The following is a 14,331-nucleotide window of genomic DNA, read 5'->3' as shown; positions in this document are numbered from 1 at the left end:
TGTGACCCATCGGTGGTACATGATTTGCACGCCATCTACGGCAAAATGCCCAAGCTTATCGTGGAATAGATTGTTCCTTCAACGCTAGATGGCGCTTATTTACCGACCTCAAGCCCCCTGGTGCTAAAACGCCCAAGTTTGTCGAGAAATCCATCTAGCGTTGACCACACGAACTATTCCACGACAAACTTGGGCGTTTTAGCACCAGGGGGCTCGAGGTCGGTAAATAAGCGCCATCTAGCGTTGAGGATAGCGAACTATTCCACGACAAACTTGGGCGTTTTAGCACCAGGGGGCTTGAGGTCGGTAAATAAGCGCCATCTAGCGTTGAGGAAAGCGAACTATTCCACGACAAACTTGGGCGTTTTAGCACCAGGGGGCTTGAGGTCGGAAAATAAGCTCCATCTATCGTTGAAATAATAAACTATTTGATGAAAAAGTTGGGCGTTTTGCCGTGGATGACAGTGCAAATCATGTACCACCGATGGGTCACACAGAGATGCCAGAAAGGCACCGAAGATGCTCTCTCACACTATGTCAGATCACGCGTACGTGAGCTCGTGGAGTTTTGGAAACCCGACAAAGCCAAAATGACATATGTCCTCTTTCTCGATTCACCGAAGCTGCCCAAAGTAAATTCGAATCATCTCTTGGGAGTCGAGAGAGAAAGGCTCACACTTCCCTTCTCACTCTTAAACAACTAATATCCGACGTCCCGTCAACAGGTCTCCACTGGCCTCTGCTGACCGCTGCTGACCACTCCTGGAATTTCTGACAACGTATAACGATTACGACTGGCTACTGTTAGTCTCTCCCAGCCTCTGCTGACCGCTGCTGACCACTCCTGTTACTTCTGACAACGTATAACGATTACGACTGGCTACTGTTAGCCTCTCCCAGCCTCTGCTGGCCTCTGTTGACCACCGCTTATATTTCTGACAACGTATAAAGATTACTACTGACTTCTGCCTGCCACCGCTGGACTCTGCTGACCGCTACTGACCACTCCTGATACTTCTGATATCGTATAACGATTACAACTTGCTACTGCCTGCCCCTGCTGGACTCTGCCAGCCTCTGCTGACCACCGCTTGTATTTCTGACAACGTATAACGATTACTACTGACTTCTGCTGCCTCCGCTGGACTCTGCTGACCGCTACTGACCACTCCTGATACTTCTGATAACGTATAACGATTACAACTTGCTACTGCCTACCCCTGCTGGACTCTGCCAGCCTCTGCTGACCACCGCTTGTATTTCTGACAACGTATAACGATTACTACTGACTTCTGCTTGCCTCCGCTGGACTCTGTTGACCGCTACTGACCACTCCTGATACTTCTGATAACGTATAACGATTACAACTTGCTACTGCCTACCTCTGCTGGACTCTGCCAGGCTCTGCTGACCACCGCTTATATTTCTGACAACGTATAACGATTACGACTGGTTACTGCCAGCCTCTCCCAGCCTCTGCTGACCACTGCTGACCACCCCTGATGCTTCCGACAACGTATAACGATTACTACTTGTTACTGCTTGCCCCTGCTGGACTCTACTTGCCTCTGCATGCCTCTGCTGGCCTCCGTTGGCCTCTGCTGACCGCTGCTGACCACCGTTTATATTTCTGGCAACGTACAACGATTACTACTGGCTACTGCCACCCTCTGCTGACCTCTGCCAACATCTCCCGACATCAGCTGACCACTGCCAACATCTCCCGACGTCAGCTGACCATCACTGACCACTGCTGACCGTTGCTGACTACTTGTGACATGATGTAATATAAGATAATATGTTTATATGTATTAAAGTTTTGTATAATGTAAATCTATGACAATAAATGATATAATTTCAAAGTATTCAATGTGTTCTCATCATTTTTTACCGTCCTTTTCCTCTCCAAATCATTCTCTTACCTATAAGATGCGTCCCACCTTCTTCGCAAGTTCACCAGCATTTTAGAAATGTTCCGGGAACTTTGGAAATCCGAATTTGACCTTGACCTTGGCCCAGTTTCGAAAGTGGGTCAAGGCCATTCGAATCTTAGAAAAATTCCGGGCGCTTCGAAAATCCGGATGGCCTTGACCCAATTTCGAAAGTGGGTCAAGGCCATTCGAAATTTCAGAAATCTTCCGGCCGACTTGGAAATCCGGATGGCCTTGACCCAATTTCGAAAGTGGGTCAAGGCCATTCGAATCTTAGAAAAATTCCGGGCGCTTCGAAAATCCGGATGGCCTTGACCCACTTTCGAAATTGGGTCAAGGCCATTCGAAATTTCAGAAATCTTCCGGCCGACTTGGAAATCCGGATGGCCTTGACCCAATTTCGAAAGTAGGTCAAGGCCATTCGAATCTCAGAAAAATTCCGGGCGCTTTGGGAATCAGGATTTGGCCTTGACCCAGTTTCGAAAGTGGGTCAAGGTCACCGGCATTTCAGAAAACGCTCCGGGCACTTTGGAATTCCAGTTTTAAGTAGAGAAACGGTTTCTTATAACTAAGGGAATAATGGGGAGAGGAAAAGAAAGGTAAAAGTGATGAGAACACATAGAATTCTTTGAAATTATATCATTTATTGTCATAGATTTATATTATACAAAGTTTTAATACATGTACATCATGTTAGAAGTTGTTAACAAAGGTCAGCGTGGTCAGCAGGGGCCAGCAGAGGTCAGCAGAGGGATGCAGAGGCATGCAGAGACTAGCAGGGGCATGCAGTAGCAAGTTGTAATCGTTATACGTTGCCAGAAGCATCAGGGGTGGTCAGCAGAGGTCAGCAGAGGCTGGGAGAGGCTGACAGTAGCCAGTCGTAATCGTTATACGTTGTCAGAAGTAACAGGAGTGGTCAGCAGCGGTCAGCAGAGGCCAGCGGAGGTTGGCAGACGTCAGTAGTAATCGTTATACGTTGTCAGAAATATAAGCGGTGGTCAGCAGAGGCCAGCAGAGGCCGAGAGAGGCTAACAGTAGCCAGTCGTAATCGTTATACGTTGTCAGAAGTAACAGGAGTGGTCAGTAGCGGTCAGCAGAGGCGAGCAGAGGCATGCAGTGGCAAGCAGAGATCAGCAGGGGCGAACAGTAGCATGTAGTAATTGTTATACGATGTCAGAAGCATCAGGAGTGGTCAGCAGTGTTCAGCAGAGGCCAGCAAAGGCATGCACAGGCAAGCAGAAACCTGCAAAGGCAAGCAGAGACTTGTAGGGGCATGCAGTAGTAAGTATTAATCGTTATACATTATCAGAAATACCTACAGTGGTCAGTAGCGTTCGGCAGAGGCCAGGAAAGTTCAGCAGAGACAAGCACACGCTGACAGAGATCAGCAAAGACCAACAGGATTTCAGTTGTTCAAGAGCGAGGAGGCAAATGCGAGCCTTTCTCTCTCGACTCTCACGAAGCGGTCCGAAATTACTTCGGGCAGCTTCGGAATAATCGAGAAAGAGGGCATGTGTCAGTTTGCCTTTGTCGACTTTCCGAAACTCTACGAGCTAGCTACATACGCATGATCTGTCATAGCGAGTAGTGCACCCGGTGCTCAATCTGACATCTCTGTTTCAACTTTCAGTCTTCATTGTCCCTTACAAGCGAAATATATCTGATAAATAGTCACAAAAAACTTTTCTTAGCAATACAAACTTGATCAAAGTAAGAATCCAGTCAACTGAAATAATACTCTACAATGAAGAAACATCAGGATTGTTGAAAGTTGAGGACCATTTTTATGAAACATGAATCATAATATTGATCACGTGACTGTCAGTACGTATTGTCAGCACGCGGTAATAGAGTCATTATTATCAAATCGGTGTTATCGGGTGTACCAGGAATTCCTTATTCCACTTTTGCACACTATGCTCGATCGCGTGTACGTGAGCTCGTAGAAATTCAGAAGGTCGAAAAAGAATGCAAGTGTCAGCCTGTTTTTCTCAATGGTATTACTGACAAAGAACGAAGTCCTTAAATGTGCAGCAGCGTGATAATTTTGTCGACCTTAAGTTTGTGATTGAAGTGACGGTATTTAAAGAATGACGGATTCTTTGTCGCATACAAATGTGATGATAAACAGCAGCGTCGAAGATAATGTTGATAATTATATAAACAACGAAGACGACAGAGAACGGTTGTTGAAACCAAGGAACAATTTTGCGTCGTATTCAAATGACAGCATCAATGTTAGATTTCGGGTAGGAGAACCGTACCAATATAAGTATATACACTATCTGTCTAAGTAAAATTTCAATTTTATCACAAAGAAACCGAATTGTATTTGATAATACGAGTCCGCGATTGATAATATTTAGTGTCTTTTGCTGACCACCTCTATGGGTAATGGAACAGCAGTTTGTCAAGTGCCATAGATCTGTAATCATTGTGATTCTTGATAGAATGCAACATACAACCAGGATGGTGAGTCTTTGCAAAATATCAAAGAGAAACTTTCGCACAATTCAGGAAGACTCTATACGGAAGAAGTTACTCCTGGAGCCACTAACTTTTTATCAGCTAATTACGAGGTAACTTGTTTCTGTATTGTTTAAATACTTTTATTGTTATTTTTCTACTGTGAAGTGGCATTGCTTGTGTACATCTTACTTTTTTTTTTTTATTTCTTTAGAGTTTAGATTATGATCCCTGTGAGAATAATGTTCTGCAAGATGAAGAAAGGATAAAAGGATATAAATTTGTAGTTAAAAAAAATTTTGCCAGATGGTTCATTTTCTTATTGATAGGCATCTTCACAGCTCTTATAGCATGTTATGTACATATTTCAATACATGAATTAACAAACATAAAATATGGTTTGCTCAAATCTTGTATCCTTTGATATCACTGTGCAAATGTAAAAAAGTATATATAAATTTAATTATTATTCCTTACAATTAATAACAGATATGGATCAATGTGTATCAAAAAATTGTTTATGGCTACCATATTTAATATGGTTAGTTCTAAATTTTGTACCTGTCCTAATAGGAGCTCTTTTAGTCTCCTATATAGAACCAGTTGCTGCAGGTAGCGGTATACCACAGGTGAAATGTTATTTAAATGGAGTTAAAGTACCTCGAGTTGTTCGTATTAAAACATTGGCAGTAAAAACAATTGGAGTAATTTGTACTGTAGTGGGAGGACTGGCTGGTGGGAAAGTAATTATTGTTTGTTATTGCTCTTATTTATTTAGAAGTGTTTCCATATCTAATACTATTGTATTTATAGGAAGGACCTATGATACATTCTGGGGCTGTGGTAGCAGCAGGGATATCGCAAGGAAAAAGTACTACATTTAACAAAGATTTCAAAATATTTAAATATTTTAGAGAGGACCATGAGAAGCGAGATTTTGTGTCAGGTGGAGCAGCTTCTGGTGTATCTGCTGCATTTGGAGCACCAATTGGTTAGTAATAGAAAAATTATAATTAGTATAATAAAATTACGATTTAATTGCTTAAAAATAATTTAGGAGGAGTATTATTCACTATTGAAGAAGGAAATAGTTTTTTTAATCAAAGTCTTACATGGAGAATATGTTTTGCCAGTATGATTACAACGTTTACATTAAATATTGTGCTTAGTACATATTATGGACGAGTTGGTGACCTTTCTTATCCGGGCTTACTAAACTTGGGAAAATTTGGCTCAATGTCTTATCAGATTTATGAAATTCCTCTATTCATGTTAATGGGAGTAATAGGTGGAGTTCTAGGCGCTTGTTGGAACTACATAAATTATAAAATCACCTGTTTTCGTCTTAAATTCATAAAAAGAAAATGGCTAAAAGTAGTGGAAGCTCTTTTAATAGGTGTACTAAGTGCAACAATAGGATTTATAATGATTTACATGATAAACGACTGCAAACCATTAGGGAAAGCCCCCGCTAAATTTCCTATTCAGATGTACTGTAATGAAGGCGAATATAATGCAGTCGCAGCTTTATGGTTCCAAACACCAGAAAGTACTGTACGATCTTTATTTCATGACCCGAAAGGTACGCTACTATATACGTAGAAGATAACAGAATCCGTATTTAACAAATGTTTTGTTTGTAGGTTCTCATAATGACACAACTTTAGTCATTTTTGTTGTACTTTATTTTTTCCTGGCTGTTTTCACTTTTGGTCTGTCTATGTCTAGTGGTCTTTTCATTCCAACTCTTTTAATTGGTTCTGCATGGGGTAGACTAATAGGATCGGGTCTTTCAAAACTTGTCCCCGACAACGTAAGAAGAAAATATGAATATGCAAAAGAAATATTGCATGAAATATGAAATTCTATATATTATTGCAGGTTATTTTAGATCCTGGAAAGTATGCTTTATTAGGTGCAGCTGCCCAATTAGGCGGTGTAGTTAGAATGACAATAAGTTTAACTGCCATACTCATAGAAGCTACTCAAGGAATATCTTTTGGTTTGCCAGTTATAATAGTTCTTATTATGGCTAAATGGGTTGGGGATTTTTTCAATGAGGCACGTGAATAAGTTAATCTTTGTTTTATATGATAAAAGAGTATTTGCACACGATCGAAATATTTTTTTACACGTTCTTTAGGGAATTTATGACATTCATATACAAATGGCTGGAATCCCAATATTACCATGGGAAGCACCACCATTATCAAACAACATATATGTTAGTGAAATAATGAGTCACCCTGTGGTAACACTAAAAACAGTAGAAAATGTAGGACATATTGTAGAACTTCTAAAATGCGTGACATTTAATGGGTTCCCAATAGTCGATCCCCCTAATAGTGATCAGGTAATAAATTTTGTATTTACATTTTTTTTTATATTAAGAAATGTTATATTTTTGTGTAATTTTGTAAGATTTATTTTTGTATTTTGTTTTTCAGACTGAAATACATTCCTATGGTCAGTTTCGAGGTTTGATTTTACGTTCTCAATTAATAGTATTGTTGCAAAATAAAATTTTCAATGAACAAGCAGATAATTGGGAAGCAAACCTGAGTATTAAAATGTTCAGAAACGAATATCCTAGATATCCAACAATCGACCAAGTCACTTTAACTGAAATTGAAAAAACATATACAATAGATTTGAGACCTTTCATGAATCCTTCTCCTTATACATTACAACATGTTAGTTAACTATTACTATTCTATTTATAAATTAAAAATTGTAGTTTATATTAATCTTCTTTTTCAGTCTGCAGCACTACCACGTACATTTAGACTTTTTAGAGGTTTAGGCCTTCGTCATTTACCAGTATTAAATGACACAAATGAGGTACCAACAATAATGCATTCTAAAACAAATTGTATCATAGAAGATATTGTATTTTTATATTTTCTTTAGGTAATTGGAATTATTACACGAAAAGATGTTGCCAGATTTAGGATATGGAAACATAGAGGAAGAATGGGATTAGATGAACTTTTAATTACTAATAAAATTTAATTTAAAATTTCTTGACAGAAATAATAAACTTTTATAATTGTTTTTATTAAAAAATTTTTAATCTATACTTTTATATAAATAGAGAAAAAATTTTTAAGCAATATGAGGCTAAAATTTCATGAAAGGGAAAGCATCAAAGATTTAAGTATTACAAGAAACATAAATTAAAGACAAAGTATACATAATATTAATTATTTACAAATAATTGCCAGCCCAGCCATGACCATAATTTAAAAAAAAGGTATACTGGAAGAATTACTAGCAATAGAAGAAAATAATATTCGTATGATGAAATGTACATGTTTGTTTATTTAATTTGTAGAGTTGGTATTCTGCATTGTAAACATCTCTAGTGATTTATGTGATGTAATATCTGAAACGTTTATATACAACCTGTAACATACAAAAATATTTTACTGTAGAAAATAATATAAACAGTAAATGAGAATGGCATTGAATCAGTATTATCAGTACATCTTGTATATTACGAATCTGGTATCGAACAGTGGTATCAAACAAAATCTATAATGAGTTTTTAGAAAGGGTGACATTGTACTACAATGTTGCGTACCCTTAAGAACTACGTAGTTTTACATTTCAGTTGTAATGGTTTTTACTCATGCCTATAAATAACATACAGTCAGTATGATTGCTGTACTAATATAGGCCTGACGAACTACCTTTCCGTTGCGAGCCACTCGACTAACCCTTTAGCTAGCAGATTCCCTCACCTGCAGAATGCAAGCGATGAGAATTACGGTGTGCGTGCGAAGTATGTCTGCGGTCGTAATGCTCGAGTGGGAAGAAAAGGCGAAGTGTGGCCCGTGGGCCGCCAGTTCGTCAGACCTGTACTAACGTATGTACTTGTATAATTACGAAACAAATTTTAGTTAATATAAAATAAGCAAATGCAAAAGCTAATATGAAATGACTGAATATAGATCTGTAAATGTTAATTCTGATATGGTTAAATGTATATGTATACTTCTGTAATTTGTTGATCACCATGACAAACGCTAATTGACTGGAAACTGAATAAACTGAATTGAATTTACTTTTGTACATGATTAATAATAATGATTGGAAGAGGAACACATCTTCTTTTATACATGGAATGATTTCTCTGATTAAATGTCATCATTATCCAAAGTTGTATCTGTCTTCATTACTTATTTTATACAAATTGGATTTTACTTTTTTATTTTTTCATATATTTACAATAGTACCAATATCTGTTTCAGTGTCTGAAATTTTGATACCTATCAATACTTTCTATGAAATACTGTAATATCTAATTGCTTGAACATTAATATGTAATCATACCAGTTCAACCACTCAATAAAACACATTGCTCTATACTTGCTTCTGATTTTTTTTATCTGTATTTATCAATAAATTGAAAATTTGAACTAAAAACTATATCTCGTACAAATCCAACATCCATTTGCATATCAAATATATTTCGATAATTATACATCTCAAGTAGCCAACATTTTTGCTAGTACTTGTCAGTGTTAAAAATAAGTGTGTATATATACACGCGATCGCACGCACACGCAAAAAAAAAGTTTGCTAGCAGGTACAATTTCGTAGTTTAATGAATGATGTTGTGACCAAATCATTATGAAACGCGATTCCCACTAAAATTAAGTTTAAATTTACAATGGCTTATTTACATATAAGGAATTAATCGTAAGTCACTATTTTGGGAATGAATCACCTTGAGCCAATAATACATACAGAGAAGAAGACAGCTATACCTTCTTAATCTTCAATAAAACAAGACTTTAGAATTTTTTGATGAAATTGTACTAGTATAAAGAGTGCATAGTGAAGTCTTACGTGCAAGTGCGACGATCATTTTCTTCTTATCAGTGTTTGTGATGATTGCAAATATTTAAAAACAACGAAAAAACAAAGAACTTTATCAGAATTTAATGTAGACATTTCCGTCAATTATTTTCCGTCCAGACGCACGTGATTCAAAACTTCTAACGGGTCTGCATACAATGATCCATCATTCTTGATTGGTTTCTAAATTGATTACATTTGACGCATGCGCGTAAAACAATTAAAGACAGGAACCCAATTCAAATAATTTTTTAATTGTACATTTTATGAAATGTACATTTTATAATTTTTGTAAAAATAAAAACAATTGGAAGAAAGTATCTGAATAGAAAATGAATAGTTACAAGTGGAGCAAATGTAAGAATACATTAAAAACGAACAAACAACCTGATTCAACTAGAGAAAGAAAGAAATGCACACGTAAACCTCTAATGAAGCCTCATGAAACAGAAGATAAAGCTATAATTCGGAGGTTTCACGATGCACAAAGAATGGCTAGATTTAGAGCTAGAAAGAAAAAGGCTTTAGAGGAAGCAAAGGTGCTTGAAATATTAAATTTTAGTAAGCTTTCTGTAATCGCAAAATTAAATCGAAAAAACATTACATTTGAAACCACTAATTCCATCATTACAATACCAAATACAGAACAATTTCAAACACACTTGCCTATGCAGAAATTACCAATCATTGTACATACACCTTGTGAACAAAATAAATATTCTCAATTATTGGCCATTATCAAGGAACTAGGAAAAGATGTTAGATTAGCATATGCTGGTAATAAAATATCAGCAGAAAGATTAAAATTAGGCATTGTACAAGCAAAAATGCTGATCAAAGAATGTTTATCAGAGACAGAAATTAACTTGCAGCTGTAGTTTGTCTACAAATGGATATAGAATTTTTAATAAACAGATAACTTATTTTTATGATCTTTATAAAATTGTATATAGTAAAATTTGTAATTTTAATTCTATATAGAAAAATATAAATTATATAGAAACATCACCTTCTATGTAAAAAATTGCAACAATTGTAAAGAATATATTTACTAATTTCATTTGTATGAATTGATAATAAGAGCAATCTCATGGCTTAATATGTATACTGTAAGTGTCAAGTATATGAACAAAAGTAATACATGAAATTCATTAATATAATAACAATAATACTCCATACAAAAATACGAGTAATAATAATTGACAAATATTTTTAAATAAAAGAAATTAAAATATCTCTAGTAAATTTTAATAAAATAGTCAGTTTGCAAATAATGGACATAATTTCTTCAATTTACCTAACAAAATATTAGAAAATGGTAGAAAACTTAGACGCGAATTTCCTTTTAAAACAATCCTTATTATTAATTATTGTAGACTATTTGAAACCTTGGTCGCACCAAAATATTTCCGTAACTCGCAAGTTCTTCAAAAATACGAATCCTCTTGATGAGTTCACCGTAAGTGACTCCTTACCTTGTCTGAAAAAACCAAAGTAAACCCGTCAAAATTTTCTCATTCCTTAAAGGAATCATTCTTTTAAAACATTAAGAAAGCTTACCGTAAATTGAATATTTCCAGGGAATGATCATCTTATCGAAGAGGTAGAAGCGTGAGATCTTCATTAGTGGAGACGATAAAACAGCTGAACATTTCGTGTGTTCATGGCTCTTTGATAATGTGTCGTATATTTTAAGACGCGGTTGGTTTGGTCAATTATTTTGCGGTCTCTCAGGTCGTACACCTGTCCGTCGTGAAGTTGCAGACGGGAGTAGGAAGGGGTTATGGTCAATAAACGCAACGTCACACGCAGCCTATCGGCGACCCCGCTTGGCCCCTTAAAGTGGCACCGAACGAAAATCTTACATGTCGGCCGATATTGCTTTTGTGCGTTTGTCTCCGGGATATCTTGAGAAAAATCGGACTAATTTCCATACGAGCGGCATTGGCGGACGCGTTCTACTGCAAGGAAGATTCGGATGTAAAATCGGATCGGTCCACAACGCGGTTTAGCTTCACGGTGAATTAATTGTGCGTTTCAATGAATTGACCGAATTGCGTCCGCCATTGTTGTGATTGGTGAACGTTTCAGGAAGACGGCGTTCTTAGATTGGTGCGCATGCGCGTCGTGTGCTACTTGACGACGCTCTTCTTTCGAATTTTGGGAGACACGCACACATAAAAGCAACGTGACACAGGTAGCTGATACGCACACGCACGTATACATATCCGTATTTCGAAAACAGTATTCGCCGCTCAATTTTTGCGCACGTGCTATGGAATTTTTTTTGAGTGCTTTACCCGCGTCTTTTTAGATGTCGGAAATCGAATTAATTTTTACGTTTTTTTCACTTGCTGTAGCAAAGAAAGTGGTTAACGGCATTTCTCAAAGGAGATCGCCAGACCGATGCTCTCTTTTTCTGCAAGTGCAATTAAATTTTTAGTTACTGCCGTTAATAGTCTGGTTTAATGATAAGTTTTATTCTATGATAGTTGAATGATAATTAGACATAGAAATAATAACTGGTGCTTGCTACGCCTAAAAACAAGTGAATGAACTCTTTATCATCTTTCTGAATATCTTTTAACAAACAAGTTTTAATTGACTGTATTATTTTGTATTACAGGTAATTTGTAATATCCAAATGTAACGTAAGAATTATATTGTATACAAAGGTATACGAATAAAAATACATTTAGTCAATATCAAGAAAGGAGCAACAAAATTGGCTAAATATTTAGCCAAAAACGTATGCATAAAATATATTTTGTGAGAAGTTTGGTATTTAAAACTTACGAAAATGACAGATTATATAGATGATTGTACTTATGCTGTGCATAATTGCATGTTATGCCTAAGGCTAAGAAAAAATCTTACCTTAAAAAGGTAAGGGAAATGCGAGAATATAGACGACAAAAATTAAGATCAGAAACGATTGAAGAACGTGCTGTGAGATTGTATACTGCTGCAGAAAGAATGAAGAACGCCAGAGCAAAAGAAACAGAGGAGCAGGCAGCAATAAGAAGAATGCAAGAAGCTCAGCGTATGGCTAGGCATCGTGCTAAAAAGAAGCGTTGTTTGGATGAAAATTTAGCAAGAGAAATTTCAAAAATTGCAGAACTTTCAAAAATGCCGGATGCAGCAACAATAGCTCAAATGTCAGAAATGAATATGAATAAAATTTCTGCAGAGCTAAAGCAAATGATGGAAAGGGGAAAAGTACCAGAACATATAGTTCAAATGGCTCAACTTGCTGAATTCAGTAAAATGACTGAATTAAATAAAATGTCTCAGGATATGGCTAAAAGGTATGAAATGGAAAAAATGGCAGAGTATGCCAAGACAACAGAATATATAAAGATGCAAGAAATTGCCAAGATGTCTGAAATTGCCAAAATGAACGAAATGGTGAAACTTTCCGAGATGGCTAAATACAATGATATAACAAAAATTAACGAGATTGCCAAAATGAATGAAATGATGAAGATGTCACAGATGGCAAAGATTAATGAAGTTCAAAGAATGAACGAAATAGCTAAACTAAACGAGATGGTAAAGATGACAGAAATGGCTAAATATAATAACGACATAACAAAATTAAATGAAATTGCACAAATCAACGAGATGGCTAAAGAAATTGCAAAAATGAATGAAAAAACAAAAATGAGCGAAATGATTAAAATGGCGAATATACAAAATGATATCACAAAGATGCCAGAGTATTCCAAAATGGCAGAAATGGCAAAACTAACAGAGTTAGCTAAACTAAATGAAATAACGATAACAAAATTAAATGACCCTCCACCACCAAAGGTACCAGAAATTCCTCGAATCCCTGAACCTGTGATTACTGTGCCAAATCCACGAAATTTGCAAAATGTTCAAACTGTTCAAGTAGCACAGGCTAGTCCATCCAGTACAATAAACTTTCCTACTGTACCTGGTCAGGGCAAATATGCTCAGTTACTGGTTATTATCGAAGAACTTGGAAGAGACATTCGCCTTTCTTATGCGGGAAGTCGCAGTGCAGCTGAGCGTCTTAAAATGGGTATTCAGCATGCTAGAATCCTTGTACGAGAATGTCTACTGGAAACAGAACATAATGCACGGCAATGATCTGCCAATACACTTAGCGAATAGATTTTTAGCAGATTATTTTAGATAATGCTATGTACATTGTATGGAGTACAGCAGTATATTTTAAAGGGAGTGTCTTAGCATCCACAAAATTATGCATAAATATCTAATACTTACTATTTCATATTTTATACAATTTTATCAGTTGTAAGTTTAATAAAAAAAAGTGTAACAGGTTGAGGAAACAATAATTATGTAACCTAATATCACTTTCAATAATAATTGAACTGATTTTTAGAAATAATGTACACTTTTGTGGATGCCTAAAAGAAATTAATCAATTCATAATGCATAATATTGGGTATAAATTTAAAAAGAAGAAATTTTTTTCTCCTTTTGATTTCGTTTTCTCTATTATTATTGGGAAGGACTTAAAGATCACCATTTTCTATGCATAGATACAAATCGTGAAGGATTCGTTCCTTCATATTAAGTTCTAATTTAGTAAATAGGAAAATAATATTAAGCAGAAACAATTTGTACACTGAAGAGTCTTCATTTATATTTTCTAAGGAAAATGTATTACATTTTTGGTTTAAACTATGGGTACTTAGGAATTACCTACAGTATAGACAGAAAAGATTGATCAAACAAAACGTACCTATGGAAAGTATAATCCTTGAATATAACTGACTATAAGGTATATCTAAATAAAAAAAAAAAAGAATTTTTTACAGTAATGTGTATTGATTTCATACCCTTAATTACTTTTGCGTCGATCAATTTAAAATTAGCGGGAAGAAATTGCACAATGTAGTTCATACTTCATCCTCTCATGCGCCCAGTGTGTCCAGATCTGGCATAATTGAGTGCATCGACGTCGACATTAGTAACGACGAACTTCCTTAGTGTTTAACGAAGTGGTGGGGAAAACCGACATATCTGATCGCATGAGCCACATATTTTAAGTTTTAAGTTAAAACGTGTATTTACG

At 36.1% G+C, this 14,331-nt stretch overlaps 2 protein-coding genes across 3 annotated transcripts; both read left to right on the top strand.

The window, feature by feature from the left end:
* Positions 1–3,513: 3,513 nt before the first annotated feature.
* On the top strand, positions 3,514–8,463 carry Clc-b (chloride channel protein 7). Of its 2 annotated transcripts, none has more exons than XM_076770159.1 (13): positions 3,514–4,180; positions 4,382–4,510; positions 4,612–4,810; positions 4,887–5,140; positions 5,211–5,388; positions 5,857–5,979; positions 6,041–6,210; positions 6,279–6,458; positions 6,541–6,750; positions 6,845–7,090; positions 7,158–7,238; positions 7,308–7,650; positions 7,732–8,463. In XM_076770159.1, the coding sequence occupies exons 1-12, from the start codon at positions 4,022–4,024 to the stop codon at positions 7,407–7,409; spliced, it is 2,031 nt and encodes a 676-aa protein (XP_076626274.1). In that variant the 5' UTR covers positions 3,514–4,021; the 3' UTR covers positions 7,410–7,650; positions 7,732–8,463. The 2 variants fall into 2 exon arrangements, with proteins under 2 accessions (XP_076626274.1, XP_076626273.1); XM_076770158.1 differs by having other exon boundaries at positions 3,515–4,180; positions 5,455–5,979.
* Positions 8,464–10,805: 2,342 nt separating this feature from the next.
* On the top strand, positions 10,806–13,984 carry LOC143344278 (uncharacterized). The gene is made up of 2 exons (XM_076770161.1): positions 10,806–11,457; positions 11,887–13,984. The coding sequence occupies exon 2, from the start codon at positions 12,111–12,113 to the stop codon at positions 13,374–13,376; it is 1,266 nt and encodes a 421-aa protein (XP_076626276.1). The 5' UTR covers positions 10,806–11,457; positions 11,887–12,110; the 3' UTR covers positions 13,377–13,984.
* The last annotated feature ends 347 nt before the right edge of the window (positions 13,985–14,331 follow it).

Source organism: Colletes latitarsis, chromosome 8 (assembly GCF_051014445.1).
Source record: "Colletes latitarsis isolate SP2378_abdomen chromosome 8, iyColLati1, whole genome shotgun sequence".
In the NCBI taxonomy this organism is placed as follows: domain Eukaryota; kingdom Metazoa; phylum Arthropoda; class Insecta; order Hymenoptera; family Colletidae; genus Colletes; species Colletes latitarsis.
This window is presented reverse-complemented; position numbering and strand designations above follow the sequence as displayed.